This window comes from Felis catus, chromosome A3 (genome assembly GCF_018350175.1).
Source record: "Felis catus isolate Fca126 chromosome A3, F.catus_Fca126_mat1.0, whole genome shotgun sequence".
In the NCBI taxonomy this organism is placed as follows: domain Eukaryota; kingdom Metazoa; phylum Chordata; class Mammalia; order Carnivora; family Felidae; genus Felis; species Felis catus.
Window position 1 is genome coordinate 89685270 of NC_058370.1, and position 22260 is coordinate 89707529.

General features: G+C 47.5%; 1 protein-coding gene across 1 annotated transcript; it reads right to left on the reverse strand.

The window, feature by feature from the left end:
- Window positions 1-6098: 6098 nt before the first annotated feature.
- On the reverse strand, window positions 6099-8907 carry EGR4 (early growth response 4). Its single transcript, XM_006930186.5, is given in 3 exon segments — window positions 6099-7296; window positions 7299-7946; window positions 8348-8907. Coding segments are annotated over 3 exon segments (1758 nt in total). The 5' UTR covers window positions 8790-8907; the 3' UTR covers window positions 6099-6628.
- Between the last annotated feature and the right edge of the window lie 13353 nt (window positions 8908-22260).

A 22260-nucleotide genomic window follows, 5' to 3' on the forward strand; every position in this document is an offset into this window, starting at 1 on the left:
CCTTCCTTGGTCCCGGTCTTCCAGGCTCCCGGCACCGCCCAGTGCACTCTCCCTGCCCCAGGCACCTCTTCTGCCCACCTTTAATTCAAACCGCTCCGCCCTAGCCCTACCACTCCAGCTTGGGCCTGCTCCCACCCGGGGCAGATCCCGGGCGTAGGGGGGCGGTTCTGTGGGTCAGGAAGAGGGCGGGTGCGCTGCAATGCTCCTAGGATATGCGCCACGGTCACTAAGCAGCCTCGTGGGCCGCGCCCTAGGTTGTGCACCCGGCGACCTCCGGCCAGATGCGTGGTCTCGGCGGCGATTGCTTGAGTCAATCTCCTCTGGGCATCCCTAGGGAACCAGGAAAGCTTCGAGTGGCTGCTTTCCCAGGACCCAATTTTGCCCTTGAGGATGCCATCGAGGAGCACCTGTCCCCATCACAAATCCCATCCCGGACCTAGAGGAGGAAAAAAGAGGCGGTGGTCTGTAGCCCTGGTTCCTTCCCACCCACTCCACCCCATCTCCCTACCTCCCCCCCAACCCCCCGCTTCGAACTTGGTTAGGAGAGAAGCCCAACTCCCTAGGCCTGGAGCATCTGGAGGGCCTGGCCCTTGGCTTAAGGCCTATCCAGCCGAAGTAGAAACAATCTGGCTGTTCCAGGCTTGGAGGAAGTCCACAGGGCTGCAGTGGGGCCTGAGAAATCAGACATGGTGTTGGGGCTATCGATCCCAGGGCGAGCTGGGCTTTAGAAGAGGAGAAGGACAGATGGAATTTCAGGCTAGGGGCAGTACTTGGGCAAAGGCACAGAGCCGAGCTTGGGCAGGGTTGAGCACCAGGGCTAAGAGGGGCAGTCTGGCTGCAACAGCCTAGGAATCCAGCATAGCCCCAGGATTCTCCAATAGAGGCTGATGGGGACTTTCCTTGACCCCCTCCTACTCCTGCTCTGGCAAAGGCATTGGGCATTTAGTATCAGGAAAGATAATTTGTAAACTTGCCTGGTGGCTTTTGGGGATAGGCAAATTTAAGAAAGACAGGCTGAATAGTGGCCAATCAGGTCAAACTACCACCCCCCCCAACCCCTCCCCACTTTTCTCTTCCTTCCCCTGGCTGAATTTTTTTCCTCCTTCAGAAAGTCTTCTTAGTGCGAGTGGGAAATCACTTCCTCTAAGACCTAAATGATAACGGCTCCTCTTGGCCAAGTGCCAAGCATCATACTAAGCATTTTTATGCATATCATTCAATTGTCCTAACAAATCTATCAAGTGCATATTATTATTCCTACTTTACAGACAGGGGAGCTAAAATTCAGAGCCCAACGAATGGCACAGTCAGGATTTGAACTCAAGTCAATAAACTCCAATGTCTGTGCTTAAACACAGTGCCCTCCTGCAACCCTTTTGCTGTATTAGGCTTACTGAACCCTCCTCTTCTAAAGTACAGATTCCCTAAATCCACCTGCTTTTGCAGAGAACCAAAAATGTCCATATATTGTCTGGTTCTATCTTTGTTCTCGTAATGTTTGTTCGTCCTCATTCTATGTTTCTTATGAATATGCAAAAATAATACAGGACATGCTTGTGTATGTATGCATGCGCTTTTGTGCATATATGTATGCATGCAGGTATATATCTATGCATATGCACATGTGTGCATGTGTGTACGTGCACAGGTGAGTGTGTGCATGTGCATACATGTGGGTGTACATTGCATGTTGTGAATGTCTATTAGTGAATGCTCATGTGGATGCATGTGGGTGTGCATGCATTTGAATATATGGGGGGGCTGTGCACGTGTATGTGCACATGCGCATATGTGTGTATGCATGTGTGCATGTGCGCATGTGTGCTCGTGCTACATTTCACAGACAACAATTCCTGCTTGGTTGTTATGGGAACCACAGTTCTAAAAATGTTAAACTGAATCCCACTCCATGTGGGCCAGAAAAACCAAAAGAGAAAGAGCTGAGTGACAGACATATCTGGGGGCCCAGAGCTAAGGTAGAGAATCACGGGCTTAGCAAGACCTGGACAGGCACAGAGCAGCCAAAAGTGTGGTCCCACTCATAAGACCCCCATGACTTGGATCAGGACCTCCGTCCTGCTTCTGCCCAACTCTCCCTCCTGATCTTTTCTCAGCTTCATGCTCTCCAACCACCTTCCTTCCTTGCTCTTTCCCCCTTCTCTTTTCCTTTCCCCTTTTAGCACTTTAGGCCTTTTTTTGGCCAACGAATCCACACAATAATTAGGCCCTTGAATGTGCTGGGCAGTAGGCATGGTGATATGGAGCCCACACATGTGGATCAGACATGGTCTCTGCTCTTGAAGGAGCTCAGGGTGGGAGGATTTGGATAATTCATGGTCGGGGGGGGGGGGGGAGGAAAGAGCAAAAGTAGGGATGACAGAGGAGGGTAGAAGATGAATTTGGATCAGACATGTAAGGCTTTAACTGCAGTGTATTTTTTGTAGGAAGGGGGAAGTTGTGGTCAGTTGGGATAAAACACCATGAACAATGGTTTAGGGAAATTATATCAGTAGTGATGTGCAATGTGGAATGGAGGAAGAGAGACCACAGGGAGTAGTTTGGTACAGTGCAGGCTTGTCTCAAACAGGGCACAGGGGGTGGGGGGATGAGGGAAGAAATAGCAGGCATTCTAGGTTGCTTTGTCACTCTCTTCCCCCATATCCCACCTCATCAAGATTCTCATTACTCTTCCCTGTCTCTCCACGGTGAAAATGGGGATTAGAGTGACCACTGTTACTAATGTCTGTGTTGAGTTCTTCAAGTATACTGGAAAGGAAACAAGTTAGGGGCCACTGGCCTGGCCTATGGTAGGCACTCAATAATACTTGTGGAACGAGTAGATACAGGGATATACACTGGTCTTGGAACTGGACGGCCCAGGTTCAAGGCCCATTTCAGTCTCCCACCATCTGTGTGCCCTGAAGAAAATCCCTAAATCTCTTGGGCCTCAGTTTCTTTCTCTACACATTGAGAGGTCAGAAATTCTGTTCTTCTAAGTTCCGTCCAACTACATGTTATTATCATGTGCTTCTATGTGCTTGTCATAGCCACAGTATTTGTGTATGTGCAGTATTTGTGTATTTGTGTATGTGCAGGGAGTGGCATGGACTGAGGTACTGGCAACAGGCAAAGAGAAGATAAACATGGGAAACATTTTAATAGAGGAACCAATATGTTCTGGCTTCAGTGTTAATCAATATTGTCGAATGGATAAGCCAAAGACCCTCCTGCTTCAGAATATGTGGACTGATTCACAAAACATAACAGACCTCTGAAACGCTTAACCAAGATTGCAGTAAAGGAAAGAAAATCTATATGGGCCAAAACTGGGAAGAGAAATGAGACCAAGAAATGTAAGCAAGGGATGTGCTATGACTAACCCCAGGAGATATGGGGAGGGAGGCTTATTGCTTATGTGCTCTGACCTGGGCTCTGACTGGGGGAGTTGCCTATGAGAATGTATAACAATATGGGTTAGACTTTGAACTCACAACTCCTGTGTGATATAGGAACCGTGGGCTGAAAATTAACATAAAGACTGATGTCCACCAGTTGGTACTCTTAGGGTGCATGGCACAAGCACACACAAAACTGCTCAGGAAAAACATACCCTCAAGCCAGGCCACGGAGTATTTTTGCCCAGGTAAATCCCCACTGAAGATGAACTCACAAGCTAAAAATTACAATAGACAAAAGGAAGTATGTACCATAAATGAGAGTAGATAAGACCCTGAAGAACTCCAGGAAGGTCCAACAGGTCTGAGTGACAGCCTGGATATAGGAGGAGGGATCAAAGGTGAATCCCACAGAACTGTTAAGTTATTTGGATGAGACCAGGGACCCAAACAAATGATAGTCACCATTAGCAGAAATTGGGTATATGGAAGAATGATTTGGTTTTAGACAGATAGTATTTGAAATGGCAGTGGGACACCCATATGGAGGTGTTCATTAGTCCAACCAAGTGGCTACAGCTGGGGTAGAGACCAGGGCTGGCTGGCTTAGAAGTCATTTATGCAGCAGTGATAGCTAAAGGCCTTGAAGTGAATGTGCTTTCCAAAAACACTGTTGAAATAGGGAAGGTGAGAGCTAGGAACCAAGTCTGGAAAAACACCCATATTTTGAGGGCCAGATGAAAAAGAGGCTCAAGTAAGGAAAGAGCTCTCTGTTAGTCCCTAGTTCTGTGTGGGCCTGGCCTAATATTCTCTTCCCTCAGAATCCCTAGAGGAAGGTCCAGTAAATGGAACAATTTCTCTTGGGAGTGACAGGAGGGGCTTTTCAGCTGGGAGTTCTAGAGTCAGGCAGGGCTCTGATACCAGCACCACTACCAAGTCACTTCTGTGGGGGTTCAATTTTCTCATCTGTGATATTTAGGCCTAGGTGTGCGTGAGGACAAGAGAGGGGCACGATAGAGCTGGCAGTACCTGACAGAATGCTATGAAGGGGGTAAGGGTGGGGTGGTTAGACACTACCCACCCACAGTCTGTCTGCCCTTCTCTCTTTGCTTAGGTTGTATGGTTTGCAATCAGTTACTTGAAATCTGAGCCTCTGTGCTCTTCCTTACATTGCATGGGAAATGAAGTCAGGTGGTCCATACCTATAAGTGAAAGGTATGGTCACTTCAATAGTAAGCTAATAAAAATCATCATCTTACATCTTTGCGAATCTGCCACTTACCTATTACAATACCTGATGGTCCACCATTTGAGCCTCTCTACAGGGTTAAACATTGCCCTCTGCAGGCTACTTTTAAAAATGCTAACTCTTCTAGAAGAGGTAATGTGGAGTGGAGTCCTTTACCACAAATTGGTCTATTAGATACAAGATATTCAACCATGTGGAAGTACTTAATACCTGGGGAAACAAATGGGTGGAATTCTCGGACTTGATCATTTTGTCTCTGGTCCACTTGACTGTGGGGTGGAGGGTGAGCATGTCTGACAGTGAAGAGACAAAGAAGCCAAAGGATCAGAAGCCGGTTTGATCTGGCATCAGAGGGCTGTAAGGCATTCTTAACTCAGGAATAGCTCAGTGCAAAAGAGAAAAGAATAAAGCCTGAAGACAGGCCCCATCCTTTCCTTAGCAGAGAGGAGTTACTGGGGAGGAGAGATAGGGTGGCAGAGCAGGCTTTTAATGTTCCAGGTTGTGCCCAAGGTGGCCAGAAAGAGTATAAAAGCTTTTGAGTTGTAAGCTCAGGGAGTAAAAGGGGAGCAAGTTGCATCCATTCCCCATCTTCTCCATCACAAAATCATGTTTTCCTCTCTTCTTGCTCCAAACCCCCTCCTCAAGCCATGAAAGATTCACCTGGAAGAAGAGCTAGGGAAAAGGGACTGTGGCAGGTGCATGGCTGGATGGTAAATGGGCTGCTGCCACCTGGAAAAGACCCTTTGTGAGCAACTAGCCTGTGAGAATCTGGAAAGCACCCTCTCCTTGCTGGGCTTGGCTCTGCCCATCCATGGTCTAGCTGAATGCTGAATCCCTTTTGGCCATGACAGCATGTGCTTCTCATACAGATGCACAGGCACTGGCTGGAGCCTCTGTGATACCCAAGACTCTGGGTGTTCACAAACAGCACTGACATATTGCAGTCTTCTGTTGCTGTCGCTACTGCTTGGGGCTCCCTCTAGTTGCGGAACCTATTTCACTTCTTGGCAGGAAGCCTTTCCAAACAGTGCTCTTAAGCTGAGGTGCCACCATTCTGGGGTTGGTAAAAAAGCACTGGCTCTGGAGCCAGATAGATCTGAGTTTGACCTTGTTTGTTCCTAGCTGGGTTACCCAGCAAGTTACCTACTTTCCTGCCTCATCTTTGAAATGGAATTTCAGGATTGTGAGGATTAAGGATAATATATGATCAATGTTTAACACCTAAGCCTCTCAATCACTCTCAAGTTTCAGAAACACCTTGAGCCCTTAGGTCAGTTGTGATTAAATGCATCTGTTAATTCAGTACATATTTATTGAATGCCTACTGTGTTCCACAGTGCCTGACAGAAGCTGCATAATGATTCCATTGGCGTCATATCTCCCTTCTCTTCTGGCACATATTCTCCTGGGGGAGTGGTTGGGGAATGGGTCAGAAGCTTGGATGGCAGATTCGGTAAGCTTTTAGCACAATAATTTTAATTGCAAAAATAAACAGTTTTGTCAACTGCTCGAGAGTAGCGTCTGCTTTACAAAAATTAACAACAACAAAAGGAAATAACCCCAAAGCAAAACGTTACATCCAATGGCTGCTGGAAACGACATTGCTGTACAAAATCCCGCGCGAGACCGGCTCGGCGCTGCCCCAGCCTGCCTCTGGGGGGGGGGGGGTGTCTAATGGGGGGCGTGGGGCGTGCGCCAAGCCAGTTACAAAACACTGTCTGAAGTCCCAAGGAAGTGCCCGCTCAGTGCATGAGAGGGCTTCCCTCATAGCGCGGTTAACGCAGGAGTTGGAGCCCGGACCGCGGGAGCTGTCCACGGAGCTGGTGCTGAACGAGGCGTGAACGACGGGCGCTTCAAGGGAACTGGAAGGGGGACCAGAGGCCGGCCCCGGGACGTGCCGGAAAGAGGAGAGGGGAGGAGGGCAGACCAGGTCGCCTCTTTCGTGCCAGGAGGCGGTGCCCCAATCTACAAACCCATTTCTCCCTCACAGGGCGGCGAAAGAGAGGCCCAAAGAGTAAAAGCCAAGGCCCTTGAGCCGTTCCTCGGCGCGCGCCTTCTGCTTGAGGTGCACCTTGCTGTGCCGTTTCTTCTCATCACTGCGCGCGAAGCGGCGGCCACACACGTCGCAGGCGAAAGGCTTCTCACCAGTGTGAGTGCGCACGTGTGTGGTAAGGTGGTCGCTTCTGCTGAAGTTGCGTAGGCAGATGCGGCACTGGAAGGGCTTGTGGCCCGTGTGAATGCGCAGGTGGCGGTTGAGCTCGTCGGAGCGCGCAAAGCTGCGCACACAGCTCTCCACTGGGCAAGCAAAGGCCTTGGCATGCGGCCGCGGGCAGAAGCAGCGCGCGCTGCACTTGCCGCCCCTGCGCCCCTTACGCCGCGCCTTGGTAGGGGGGAATGGGACCGACGGCGGTGGCCCAGGAGGCTCAGGCACCCCACTGCTCCCAGGGATGTCTGCCACCAGAGGTTTCGGGAAGTCCGCCGCGGCGCTGCGGAGGCCTAGGGGGGAAACCTGAGGCTGAGTAGCGGTCAGAAACTCTCCACTGTCACCGCTACTCCCTCCCTCCCCGCTAGGAGGGGTCAGGAGACCTGGGAGGCCTTCGGCCACCTCCCCTAAGTCACCCGGGGCCAGCGGGAAAGCGTCGTAAGCCCCGTGGGGTAGAGTCTGTTGGCGGGGCCGGCTGGCAGCTCCGCCGGGCAGCTGATCGATAGCAGGTCTTCAATCTTGGCCCCCATCGAGGGGAAGCGGGCGTCGGGGGCCGCCTGGTAACCTCCTTGTGACCCACAGCTCCCTGGGGCTCCAGCTGAAAGTAGCTCCCAGGGAGCATAGGGGCCTTTGAAGGCCGAGGCAGTGTCCAGCGCTGGAGAGGCCGGAGGCGCCCGAAGGCCTGGCTTGACGTCGGGTGGGGAGAGCTGAGGCTCATACAGGCACTGTGAGGGGGCGCCTGCTGAGGGAGAGACCTCCCAGAACGCCTCTGGGAAGGTGGCAGCGCCCAGATCCGGGGAGTAAAGGTCCGCTGGACCCGGCAGCAAGGCGTCGGGGCCTGCGGGAAAAGAGGCGTCCAGCGGAGACCGAGATGCTGCCGCCTCAGGGCCGGGGAAAGGTGCCAGACCTAGGATGCCCGACATGAGGTTGAAGAGTGCCTCCGGGTCGTGCGGGTGTTCGGGTACTGCTTGGATGAAGAAGCTACCGCTGTAGCTGAGGCCAGGAGGGGGCGTGGGTGCAGGCCCCTCCAGGAAGCAGGAATCGGCTAAGTCCCCCCCGGCGCCGCAGCTGCTCAAAGCCCAGCTCAAGAAGTCGCCTGCTGAGGAGGGAGCAGGAATCAGCTCCGGGCACATCAAAGGGTGCGCCTCCGGAGTCTGCAAGCCCCCACCCACTAGGCCCTTGGGGCGCACGGACACATAAAAGGTGCCTTTTCCACATTCTGATCCAGCCTGAGCCCGCATACGCCCCAAGACGCACACACAAACATGCACACGCAAAACACACGTGCACGGGCAAAAGGACGCCTTGATACACCCACAGGTTCCTGCGGAGGCGCTGGAGGCACAGTGGGGCAGGGAATGGGGGTGAGCACCCCAGGACCCCCGAGCCTCCTAGCACCCCTACCCCCACAGCTCTAGCGTTTCCGTCCCTGCCCGTTTTCAGGCACCATGCGCCCCCGCGCTGCGCCGCCGTCTGAGCACCCTCGGCCGTTCTCCTTACCTCCGGGGTAGCCGGCTGCCGCCGGCGCGTCTCTGCCGGGCAACCGGGACAAGTCGGTACTGGGTTCCGCGCAACAGCCCTCGGTGGACTTGACCAGGAGCGCGTCGGGGCCGGAAAACTCGCTAAGGTGGAGCATGGCGCGGCAGCGGCTGCGGGGCGCCGGGGGCCTCGCCCGCTGGGCTTGGCGCGCGGGTGACGGGGAGGCCAGTAGTTGGGGTGCCCTGCGCCTCACAGACCCAGGCGGCCGGGCTCCTGGCTCCAGGCGCTCACCTCTGGGAAAGAGGTCCCGGGGTCGAGGCTCCCTTGCTCGCCGGGACCCGCCTCGGGCGGCGGCTCCTCGCCTCTCCAAAGCGCAGCCGGGCTCCCCCGATCCGCGGCCCCCCCACTTATATAGCAGCGGCCGCGCTGGCTCCGGGCTTCCGACTCCCCGGGCCACTGCCATTTCGGGAGGCCCCGGCCCTGCCGCCGTGACGTAAATGCCCAAACATGGACACAGGATGTGTGCCGGGGACTCCCGAAAAGGAAAGCTCGGGCTGTGACGTCGCCGCCGCCGCCGCCGCCGAGCCCGCGCCGCTGCGTGCGCGCGCGCTCCCCGAGCGTGGAGCCCCGTGCGCGCCGGGGCCGCGGGTGCGCCTGACTGGGGCGCTGCGCCACGTGGGGCCCGGCGTTCAGTTAGTGCACTTCCCGCCTGCAGGCAGAGGCCGGGGGTCGGCGAGGAAAAGCTGCCTGGGTTTTGGATTACACAGCTGGGGATTTGAATCCACTCTGTACAACCTGTGTCACTTAATCTCCCTGAATGTCAGTTTCCTCACCTGTGAAATGGAGCTATGTGTACCTACTTCATAAATTTACTGTAAACAGTAATTGGGTTCGAGCATATTAAATGCTACGCATGGGCACACAGTAAACTACAGAGATGTTTGCCATTATTCATTATTTGCTTCTACCTGTGTGTTTTTTCATTTTCTTAATAGTTTTTTTTCCTTTAGTTTGTTCTAGGAAAAATAACAATTCAATTAAAAAGAACCATAACGCTTGCTACCGATGAGAGGAAAAATCAATTAGTACAAAAGGGTATATTCTAAATTGAAAAGTAAAAGTCTCTTCCCTCCCCATATACCTCCTGAGGTAGCAACATCTAAGTGTCTTGTGTATTCTTTCAGAAAAAAATATGCATATGCTGGCATACTCACTGTCTTGCAATATAATTTTTTTCCATTTATAATAGTTGAGAGATTGCTCCATGTCTGAACATAAAGAGCTTTGTCATTCTTTTCTAAGGCTGCTTAGTACTCCATTATGAGGGAAGTCAGTTTGTCCCCTATCCATGAGCACGTAGAAGCTTACAACGTTTGGTTTTTACCAACCTTGTTGTACTAAACGTTCTTGACTATATAAATGCGAATATATCTGTGGGATAAATTCCAATGAATGTAATTCTGGGTCAAGGGTATGTGGAATTTTGATAGACAATTGGCAAATTGTCCTCCAAAGAAGTAGGGCCTATTCCTGCTCCCTCCCCCTTCACCTACAGGGTATGAAATGCTTTTGTAGACTTTTTTTTCTGCCTTGACTTTTACTCTAAGGATGCTGTTCCCAGCAACACACCGATAATCCACAGGATATATTTCCCTGAAATCAGCACCTGGACTAATTGGAAGATTTTGGTTCCAGAAGAATTTTTTTCTTCTGGGAAAAACAAAACAACAACAACAAAAAAAACCAAAAAAACAAAAACAAAAAAAACAAAACCCTTATCTTAAGGTGGCTGTGAATCTTGGCTGCAGAAGGTCAGTCAGTTCCGGCAAAGAAGCCTGCCTACTCTCCTGATCTCTTCTATCTTCCGCTGTGGTTTTCCCTCTGTCTTATTTTCTTTAAATAGTTGTGGTTTTATTTTGTTGTATAGTTCACTTAACTCCTTTCTGGAACCAAATTAGGAGATTAAATCAATACACAGGATAGCATGTTTCTCTTTACAAAGAGCATCTGTTCTTGGGACTCTAGGAGTTGGAAGTGGGGAGGGCAGGGCTGGGGTTCCCTCTTCTTTCTCTGCTTTCCTAGGAATAGGAACAAAGCCATTCAGGGGTGATGGGCTACAGAATGGTTTGCAGTGTATCTCCCAGCCTCTCTCGCCCACTGGTATTCTCATTTTTGAGAGAATGCCAAAAATGCCCCAACCTCACCAAATTCCCAGGCCTTTCACCCTATGTCCATCATCCAAACATTCATTCATGCGTTCATTTTCTCAATGTTCATTCACACAGTATTCCTTCCTTAAGTGCTTACTAAGGGCCAGAGGTAGATTTTGGTTTTGAGTCCACCAGGACCCTGAGACCCTTCTCCATCCCTAAGTGCCCTAACCCCACTCTACTATGACCCCACAAGTATGGTCACAGAATATGCCATCACATAATCACTTGCAAAATCTATGCTGACACACTTGCACTCACCTTCTCCCCATGTCTGGAAATCATACAAAGGTTTTCAAGAGTCATGTATGAGCAGCATGTCCTAACAAACGCCACAGATATAATTCTATGTTAGCTACACACATGTTTGCATGTCGGAAATGCAGAAACCCAGCACAGATCTGTAAGGATGAAACACACAGATCACTACTTCCATTATACACTATTTCAGACCGGGGGATTGATTGTAATCCAAATGCATTGCCAAGGCCAGGTGAGCCCACACCAGACACACAGGGCACACATGTCTCAAATCCATTCTGGCATCTTACTGCCTGGGAGGGAGGAGGAATGGAGGGGTTTGGCTAGGCCAGTGTCCAGGGCTCCCCAGGCTGCCCCGTCGGGCCAGATTGGCCAGCCCCAGGTTCCCCGTCCCTTCTGTTGTTCTTCCCTCTGCCACAGCATTCCTCCTCCTTCTTAGTCATGGATAATTCCCCTACTCCTTTGGCAAGTTTCCAGACCTTTGCTGCTCTCTGCCAAGGGCTGTTGGGCTAGGTCTGTGTTGATAAGGGTCCAAGTCACCCCAACTTCTTGTTACAGGTCAGGCCTGGGAGTAGGGCTGCGGAGGGAAGACTGAATAGGAGAGGAAATGAGGAACACAGCTTGCACTCTGGGTGTGGGCTGGCCCACACACCCATCTCTGACCCACTCACCTTCAGTGGACATGCATACACACACTCTCACATATGGGATGGTTACCTCTGGAGGGTAATTGCATCTGCATTTGGTTCCTTGAGGAGAAGAAGGGGGGACTATAAAGAGAATGGGCATTTTATAGCCCTTCCCAGCTCAGCCCCTCTTACCTCTAAATTTTAACAGCTCTAAAAGAGATTCTGGGCCTAGATAGAATAAAGTCTTTGAGAGGGGAAGAAAGAGGAGCTTCGACCGATGAGTTCTACTTTAATTCACCACTTTAAATATAAAAACACAAACTGGAAGGGAAAAAGGGAAATCACACACTTTGAGCATCTTATAAACATATCATTTAATCATCCCAAAGCTCTATGGAATAAGGAATTGGAGACCTATTTCACAGATGAAGAAACAGACTAGGCGTGCCTGGATGGCTCAGTTGGTTAAGCATCTGACTCTTGATTTCAGCTCAGGTCATGATCTCATGGTTCATGAGATCGAGCCCTGTGTGGGCTCTGCACTGACAGTCCAGAACCTGCTTGAGATTCTCTCTCTCTCTCTCTCTCTCTCTCTCTCTCTCTCTCTCTGCCCCTCCCCCACTCTCTCCTGGGTGTGCTTTCTCTTTCTCTCTCTCTCTCTCTCAAAATAAATAAATAAACATTTTTTTTTAAAAAGGAACAGACTAGATAAGGTTAAATAACTTGCTCAAGACCACACTTCTATTCAATGATAGGATGGACTAGCTAGCCTACTCCACAAGATAATTTAGGAAAAGATTATTCATTTTACAAAAGGATTCACTCTAGGATTGCCTAGATGGATGACATCCCTCTAGCTTTTCAAGTAGGGTATGATGTACAAACTTGATCTGGCTGGTGTCCATTCCTGCAAAGGTTCCATGGAGTGACTGCCATGGATAGGATGGATAGGAGCACTGTGGGTCACATCAGACATGTGCTGAGGAGAAGCAACACAAGGTCCTTGGGAACCAGTGTAGAAGTTGTCATTGGTGGTAGTGTGTGTGTGTGTGTGTGTGTGTGTGTGTGTGTGTGTGGCCTTGGGGAGGGTGAGAGGAAATTTCCATGGGATTTCCATGGGAAAAGGTTGGGGAAGCAGAGTTTACCTTCTGGACAAGCATGGAACAGACAATTACTGAATGAATTAATGAATGAAAAAATTCATTCATCAAATGTTCATTGAGTACAGCCTTGTGCCAGGCACTGCGCAGGCTCCTGGGACACTGTTACTGATGCTGTGGTGGATAAGACTGGAAGCTCTGGATCCAGGGTGGGAGGAGGGAGGAGGAGGAGAATGGGGAGGAGTGAGCCTCCCTCTTCTCTCTTCTAAGAAGGGCCCAGCCCCTGTCATCATTCTGGTAATGCTACTGCCCCCTCCTCCACCCCCCACCTTGATCTTTCTGCTCTAAATATCATTGTGTTCAAATAATAGTGTATATATTTAAAAAGACTCCAAGAAGACAGCTGCCTCAGAGTATTAATCATGAAGAGGCCAGCACTCAGTCTCCATGGCGACTCCTGACAGAGCTGAGGAGCAGCTTCTCAGCCCACTTCCTGGGGCCATGGAGATGCAGGGACACAGCATCTTTCACCCTTCTCTTTCCTCTCTGCCCCTCCCCTCTCCCTCCTTCCTCTCCTTTCTTCTCTCCCCACCTTCCCTCTCCACTTCCTCTCTTTTTCCCTTCTTAAAAGATTTAGTTAAAAGCAGGGACAGAGGCAGGATCCAGCCATCAGCCTAACAAGGAACAAGGCCAGTGAGACTACAGCAGGGATGAAGTATGTCTCCAACTGCCACCTCTGCAGAACACAAGTCCCATCCCGGAGACCCCTGCAGTGCCCCTTAGGCTGCACTGACCACTGTGATGGATGCAGTCTGATCATCTGTCCTGAGGCAAGGGACCCACTGCCAGGGTCCTTCTCTGTCCCCTCCCCTGGCCATGGCCAGTCATTGGTTTACAATTTCTGTCTTTACCATTTTTAATGCTCATTGGAAAATGATAAACATGTTTTTTAAATATTTTTTTATGTTTAAGTTTATTTATTTTAAAGAAAGAGACAGAGGGAGTGAGTGGGGGAGGGGAAGAGAGAAGGAGAGAGAGAATCCCAAGCAGGCTCTGCATTGTCAGCACGGAGCCGATGTGGAACTCAAACTCACAAACCATGAGATTGTGACCTGAGCCAAAACCAAGAGTTTAACCAACTGAGCCGCCCAGGCGCCCCAAGATAAACATGTTAAAATGAAAATATCTTCCCCAATTCTATACCCAGATAAATACATTTAAATAGTTTCAAGTTGATTCCTATAGCCTTTTCTTCATGCATATTCATTCAACATTCCTCTATCCAACTGTAACACTACCATCATCATCATTATTTATACCAATGGTGTCACACTATACATACTCTTGTTAGTTACAAGACATTGTACCTTAAACGGTTTTTCTGTTCCCCATCATGATACAGATTAATCGATAGTGCTGTTAACAACCGCTCCAGCGTATTCCATCATGTAGATGTACATAAGTTTTTAACTCAATTGTTTTCTTGTTTTTCAGTATTATATAATGAATCTGGCTGTGCATAGTCTTTTTTGTGTACTTGGTTCACTGATGGAGGTAATAATACTAAGTATGCTAGTTAACATTTGTATACCACTTACTATGGGCACTATTCACCAGGTATTGAGAGTTTTACATACACTCACTGTTTAATTCTCACAATGTGTTGAGTGCTATTATTATCTCTATTTCATAGAAGGGGAAATCGAGGCATGGGGAGGTTAAGAAGCTTGCCCAAGCTTACGGGGTTAGTAAACGATGGTGCCAGCATCTGAACCTACAGTAAAACTATAGGCTAGATTCCAAAGAGTAGAATTCCTAGGTCAAAGGTGCAAACATTCAGAATTATAATATATAATGTCAAATGTTCCTCTGAGAAAATTGTTTCAATTTTGGAGCCAGACAGCAGCATATGAGAGTCAACTGGTAAGCACCAAGAGGTATCCTGGTGATATTTTAATTTGCATTGTAAATTTAATTTGCATTGTAAACATTATAGGAATCTCTCCACAGGGCCTTAGTATTTCCTTTTCTGTGATCCAGGGAAACCTTCCTAATGCTCTTCACATTCCCACAAGTGGCACTGGAGATCAGGCTGTTCTGGCATTGACTAGAGTGGGTTGTGGGGTGTGGGGGGCTTCTGTACCCTTCTTCCTTTTGTGATTTTAGTTCCGGGTCATGGGGGAGGCAGAGAAGAGAACAAGGTGGCTGTGAACCATTTAGGAAAAGCTTCCTAGACTCTTCCAAGGCAGCTTCTAGTTGTTCTGTCACAGGACAGAGGGAGGTTATTCCTTCTCCCGTCTTCCATTCAACTCCCATGGGCAAAGTCAACACTGGACAGAACTGAGAGGTAGATGATCACAGGAGAGCTGTGACTGGGATGGGTTCCAGAAGGGTCAGGGGCAGTGTCGGGGGGATGGACTTAGTGACTTCTCCACATTGCTACCCACCCTGGGATTTGGAATCAGCCTTCTTCCACCCCTTTGTGTCTAAGTCTGGTTCCTCCTTTGTCGGTAATAATGGACTTGAACCTTGATATACGTTTTTATTTGATTAGGTAATGGTGTTCAGAGCATTGCGTTTCAGTTCTTGAGTTGAGAAGGTGAAAAACAGGCTGACAGAGTGGCCTGAGAGGCTTTAGCTTTGGAACAGAATTAGAATCAGAAACAAGCCTGCTACGCCTCTCCTCCCCGGTGTATTTCTCTCCCCACTGGCCTCTCCCGCTTCCACTGACCTGACTTCATCTCACTGTCTTCTATCCTCTATCCTCCCCCGCCCTGTCTCACAATAGTTCTCTTTAAACTGCTTTAAATGTTTATTTATTTTTGAGAGAGGGAGAGAGCACTAGCAGGGGAGGGGCAGTGAGAGGGGGAGACAGAGGAGTCAGTGCAAGCCATCCAGGTGCCCTACTGCTTTAAAGTAGATTGGCCAATGTACTAGAACCAGACAGCATAACTCCAAAATACCCAGGCATTTTATCCACAGATGGGCCACTGAGCCATAGCCTGAGTCCTCTGTGTGTCCTCAAACCCTGACAACCATCAGAAGGTCAGGCTTCTGGTTGAAAGTGGCAGAAATGCAGCCTGAACTAGTTTAGGCCAAACAAATTAATTACACCTCCCCCCACACCCCACCACCCAAAACGGAATTTATCAGCTCACAGAATCCAAAGGCGTGTCAACCAACCAACCAACCTACAGGGGAGGGGAGGGACACAGCTGCGTGTCATGAGCTAGTGGAACCAGGGGCTAAGAGTTTTTCAAATGCTCTCAGCTCTTCCTCTTTTCTCTCACTGATGACTGAAAACCTGGCTGATGCTCTCCATATCAGCCTGCTGTGATAAATGGATTCTCATTCTCAGTTCCAGGTAGGAAATACCAAGAAAGACCTGTGCTATACTCCTGAGGACAATTATCTGGCTAGGGGGAGGGTAATATACAGCTGATGAGACCACAAGGGGCTTGTGCTTGTGTTTCAAGGGCCTTCCCAAAGAAAAGGAAACCACTGGGAGCCAGGAAAACTTCCAAGAGGCCTCTGCCTTGGGCGCTGCGGGCAGGAGCTAGGCAGCAATGGCTCTGGCATGTTCTCATAACAGGGGCAGAAATGGATAGTTCCTTTTGCTTTAACAGTGCCCCTGGAGCAAGTCGCCTACTCCTTCTGTCTGCCAGCTCCAAGGAACACTGCCCAAAATAAAAATCCCTAATTAGCAATTCCTGCAATCCAGAGCAAAACAATGTATTTATTTCCTAGAATAATCTGGAGCCATATTCAGCTTGGCAACCAGTGGGTCCCACACATTCATGCGGGGTGCCATGTGAAGACTCCAGCAGAGGCTTATACTCAGTGAGGGTATGAGGGGCAGGGCTGCCGGGGTCCCCTGCCCGGGCAGCAGCAAGCAGGGGCCCAGAACAGAACCGGCTTTGTCAATGATGTACAGCGGGTTTCTGGTACAGGGTACGTAGGGCATGAAAGGAGCTTCAATAGGATTTCTAAACACCAGTTCCCATAAAGGCCAGTCTAGGGACACATGGCATACAGGGTCACAGAGAACCCCATTATGGAGTAGTGACCCCCAGCCTGGGAGCCTAGGGAACTCATTCCAAACCAGCTCTACTGTTAACTTGTTCTGTGGCTTTGAACAAATTACCAGTGCTTTCTGCGCTTGCATTTTTCTCACCTGCATAATGGGAATATGCGTTATTTGCTCACCTATTCTGATTCTGACGATCAAGAATCAACCAATCAGGCAGTTGAAGGACAAGCACATGCTATAAAATTGAGAGGCGATGAGATGCAATATATCCAGTTAAGAAACAGTAGATAACCCTGCTCACCCCAAATGTGCTTCCGGTTTCCTGGGTACCATCTCATATGGGGGTGGGATTGGTCACCATGACCAGGATCTTGTGACTAGCTTCCCCCCAACCCAATCCTTGCTCTCATTCATTCACTTATTCATCTAGATACTTATTGAGGAGTTACTGTATCAGCTGCTTTAACAAATTATTACAGAAAGGTGTGATGCATGTGACAGGGTGGTTTGGGATCATACCATGAGGCAGGAGATAATAATCTAGTTAAGACTTTCAGGGGAGGCTTCCCTTGAGGAAGCAACATTTCATTTGAGACCAGAAGGTTGAGTAAAAGTTAGCCATGGGAAAAGGACAGGTTGAGTGGGGAGAATGTTCCAAGCAAAAGATCAAAAAGTGAGTGAGAGAGAGAGAGAGAGAGAGAGAGAGAGAGAGAGAGAGAGAGAGAGAGGATTGAAGGACAGAGAGAGAGGATTCAGGGAACTGAAGGAAGTCTGTAATGGCTGGACCACAAGGAGTAAAAAAAGCCAGAAAGGAGAAGTGGGGCCAGGTGGGAGACAGGGGCAAGCTCAGGGTCGCAGAGGATCTTTTAAAGCATATTTATGCATCAAGACTGTATCCTCGGGGCAATAAGATGCCTTTGAAGGGGGTTAAGCTGTGTAGGACATGTAGTTTTTATTTTAGAAAGACCAGTCTGCCTACTGTATGGAAGGTGATCTGGAGGGGAAATCACTTAGGAGGACACTGCAGCAAATCAGGTGACAGAGGTCTTGAGGCCTGAGCCATGGTGACAGTAACAGGAAAGGAGAAGCGTCAATGGTCATTTAGGAGCTAGAATATAATGGACATACATGGGTGATTAGCTACTCCATGGGGCAGAAGGGAGAGGAGGGAATCTCAGGTTCTGGAATTGACAGTGGGGTAGTCATTTATTTAGGTGGAGAACCAACAGGAAAAGCAGACTCCTCCAACCAAACGCACTGGGTTTTATTTATGGAATTATAACTTACATACAGCGAAAGGAGCAAATCTTAAGTGTACAGTTTGAGGACTTTTTACCCAAATCAAGATACAGAACAGTGACTTACCCCAGAAAGTTCCCTTGTGCCCTTTTCAAGTTAACAGACATCCCTCTCTGAGGTAACTGCTTTTTTCCACGCTATCCCTATTGATTAGTTTTGCCTGCTTTTGAACTTCATATACATGGAATAATTTAGTATGTTTTGTTTTGCATCTGGCTTCTTTTGCTCAACACAAAGTCTGTGAGTTTATCCATTCCATGTTTTGCGTGTATCAGTAGTTTGTGCTTTGTTTTTGTTTTCGTTTTTAAATCACAGACTAGGGGCGCCTGGGTGGCGCAGTCGGTTGAGCGTCCGACTTCAACCAGGTCACGTTCTCGCGGTCCGTGAGTTTGAGCCCCGCGTCGGGCTCTGGGCTGATGGCTCGGAGCCTGGAGCCTGTTTCCGATTCTGTGTCTCCCTCTTTCTCTGCCCCTCCCCCGTTCATGCTCTGTCTCTCTCTGTCCCAAAAAAATAAATAAACGTTGAAAAAAAAATTTAAAAAAATAAATAAATCACAGACTAATATTCTATTGTTTGAATATATCACAGTTTGCTTATCCATTCTCCTACCGATGGAGGCAGGTTTTTGTTGTTATTGTTGTTGGCCTTTATATTTGTTTGTTTGTTTGTTTGAAGAAACCAAAAGAAAAATGATTTAGAAATGAATGATAATGAAAAGATATAACAGTTTTAAACCCTTATGACCTACAATGTAGCTTTAAAATATATAAATAAGGGATGCCTGGGTGGCTCAGTCAGTTAAGCAATCGACTCTTGATTTTGGCTTGGGTCATAGTCTCATGATTTGTGGGGTTGAGCCCCACACTAGCCTGCTTGGGATTCTCTCTCCCTTTCTCTCTGCTCCCCCCCCCCCCACACATGTGTGCATGCTCTTTCATAATAAATAAACTTCAAATAAAGTAAAATACGTAAATAAAAGGTATGAATGAGAGATAGCATTTACTTTTTTTTTTTTTAATTTTTTTTTTCAACGTTTATTTATTTTTGGGACAGAGAGAGACAGAGCATGAACGGGGGAGGGGCAGAGAGAGAGGGACACACAGAATCGGAAACAGACTCCAGGCTCTGAGCCATCAGCCCAGAGCCTGACGCGGGGCTCGAACTCACGGACCGCGAGATCGTGACCTGGCTGAAGTCGGACGCTTAACCGACTGCGCCACCCAGGCGCCCCTAGATAGCATTTACTTAAGCAAAAAAAAAAAAAAAAACTTAAAAATTTAGTAATGAACTGAAGAATGTGCAAGATGAATAAGAAGAAAACTATAAAATCTTCCTGAAGGGCATTTAAGAATAGAATAAGTGGGGAGATATATTTTCTTGGATGGAAAGACTCATTATAAATATGTCAATGTGTCAAAGTCAGTGGGTTCTCTGTGAAGCAGACAATGAGATGGAGTCAGGAGTACAAGGGGCTTATTTGGGAGTGATACACAGGGAGGAGAGCCTCAGCCGCATTGCATATCTGACAAAGTCTCAGGAAACCCAGTGATGAATTTCAGAGCAAAACTTGCCCGTTAGTAAAACCTCGCACTGAGAAGAATCGGCCTGTTCCCGAGGTTCGCCCTCTGTACTCAGTCAGTGGGGAGGGCCTTCCTGGAAAAAGCATGGCCTTGGCTTGAAAGCTGAGGTGAACCTGAAAGGTGCTAACAGCTGGGAGCTCAGCTACACCTCTGCTCCTTGCAGCTGGGTCCCATGTCCTTTCCTGAAGGGGGACTCCACAGCGGCTAGTCAGGTCTCTCTAGAGTAATCTGTACATTTACTGCAACTTCAGTAACAACACACATATGATATGATTATATACAGCAAATAATCTAAAGGAACAAACAGATGAATTATGAGAAATCATATGAGAGTTTGTAAGTCTCTTGGTGCGAAGTCATGTTGACTATTCTTTCTGGGGCATCCGGGTGGCTCAGTAGGTGAAGCATCTGACTTTGGCTCAGGTCATGATCTCACAGTTTGTGGGTTCGAGCCCCAAGTCAGGCTCTGTGCTGATAGCTCAGAGCCTGGAGCCTGCTTCAGATTCTGTCTCCCTGTCTCTCTGCCCCTCCCCGGTTCATGCTCTGTCTGTCTCTCTTTCAAATATAAACATTAAAAAAAAATTTTTTTTTAGATCTATTCTTTCTATATATCAGCAGCAATGAACCAGAAATTGAAATGTAAAAGGAAAAGAAAATGAAGCAGAATTTTAAAAATTCTATCATAAGAACAACAAAAATATGAAATACTGACACATAACATAACAAAAAAGTAATATCTGTATAAAGAAATTGATATCTGGGGCGCCTGGGTGGCTCAGTCGGTTGAGTATCCAACTCTTGATTCTGGCTCGGGTCATGATCCCTGGGTCGTGGGATCGAAGCCCCATTATGGGGCTCCATGCTGAGCATGGAGTCTGCTTGAGAATTTCTCTCTTTCTCCTTCCGCCCCCTCCTCTACTAGCACTCTCTCTCTCTCTCTCTCTCTCTCAAATAAAAAAAATATTTTTAAAAAATAAATTGATAACATTTTATTGAAAGATACTATATGAAGCTTTAATTAAATGGAGAGATCTATCATTTTCATGTACTGAAAATTAAGAAATTGTGAGAACTGACCCATGCAAATTTATTGATAGTGTAAACAAATTAATGGTGGTTCTTGACAAGTTGATTATGAGATATTTATGAAAGTGCAAAGAACAAAGAGCAGTTAATATGCTTTTTGAAAAGAATAAGGTTGGGGAGGGAATCATGCTGTTAAATATCAAGACAACTTATAAATGTAGGGTAAATAGTGTATTATCACAAGTATTAGAGAAATAGAACAGGGAGTCTGAAAGTGTACCCATGAATGTAAGAAAAAAGCCAATAAGGTGTGGGATTTTTTAGGAATTGGGGTGCAACTTGACAAATTAGTTCTGAAGTATGTTTGGAAGAACACGAAAGAATAATAAGATAATTTTTATTATTATGACTAATACTTTTTAAACATAAAAATCTATTAAAATAATGTAGTGCTAGAGCGAGGGATACTCAGATGGATTAACGGAATAGTCAAGAAACCAACCCACATATATAAGGAATTTAGTGTGATAAAAGTAGAATTTCACATGAATGGCAACATTTTGATTATTGAATGAGTGGCATTGAGAGAATGGGTAGACCTGTAAGAAAAAGTAGAGTACATATTTTGTAAGATATTCAAAAGTAAATTCAAGATGTATTAAAAATGTAACAACAGGTGCACTTGGGTGGCTCGGTGGGTTGACTGTCTGACGGTCATGATCTCATGGTTTGTGGGTTCATGCCCTGTGTTGGGCTCTGTGCTGACTGCTCCAAGCCTGCTTCAGATTCTCTGTCTCCCTCTCTTTCTGCCCCTCCCTCCCCACCTCTCTCTATCTCAAAAATAAATAATAAACATTAAAAAAATAAAAATAAGGGCACCTGGGTGGGTCAGTTGGTTAAGCATCCAACTTCGGTCCAGGTCATGATCTCCCGGTTCATGAGTTCAAGCTCCATATCGGGCTCTCTGCTGTCAGCACGGAGCCCGCTTCGGGTCCTCTGTCCCTCTCTCTGCCCCTTTCCAGCTTGTGTGTGCACACGCTCTCTCGCTTTCTCTCTCACAAAAATAAACATTTTAAAAAATAAAAATAAAATAAGAATAAAAATGTAATAACGAACCTAAAGCTATAAAATAGCAAAACATGTATAGGAGAATATTTTTATAATCTTGGCATGAGGAAGGTCTTAGCAAGCATAAGACTCAGAAGCCACATTAGAAAGATTGGCAACTTTGTCTATGTGAAAATTTTTAATGTTTTTTGACAAAAGCCATAAGAAAATCTAAAACAAAGTACACTTTTGGAGGAAAAAAAAATCTCTCTGCATATAGTAGACATGGCTTAATATTGAAAGAGTGCTTACAAATAACTTAAAAAGGCAAATCATAGAGAGATAGCCAGAAGTTATGATAGGCAACTTAAAGAAAGAAAAATACAGGGGCGCCTGGGTGGCGCAGTCGGTTAAGCGTCTGACTTCAGCCAGGTCACGATCTCGCGCTCCGTGAGTTCCAGCCCCGCGTCGGGCTCTGGGCTGTTGGCTCAGAGCCTGGAGCCTGTTTCCGATTCAGTGTCTCCCTCTCTCTCTGCCCCTCCCCCGTTCATGCTCTGTCTCTCTCTGTCCCAAAAATAAACGTTGAAAAAAAAATTTAAAAAAAAAAGGAAAAATACAAATAATAAAGAGATAAAATGATGTTCAACCTCATTACTAATAAAACAAATGCAAATCAAACAAGATATACAAGATAAAGATTTTTACCCTTCAGATAAGCAAGAGTTGAAAAGGTTAATAATAATCAGCATTTG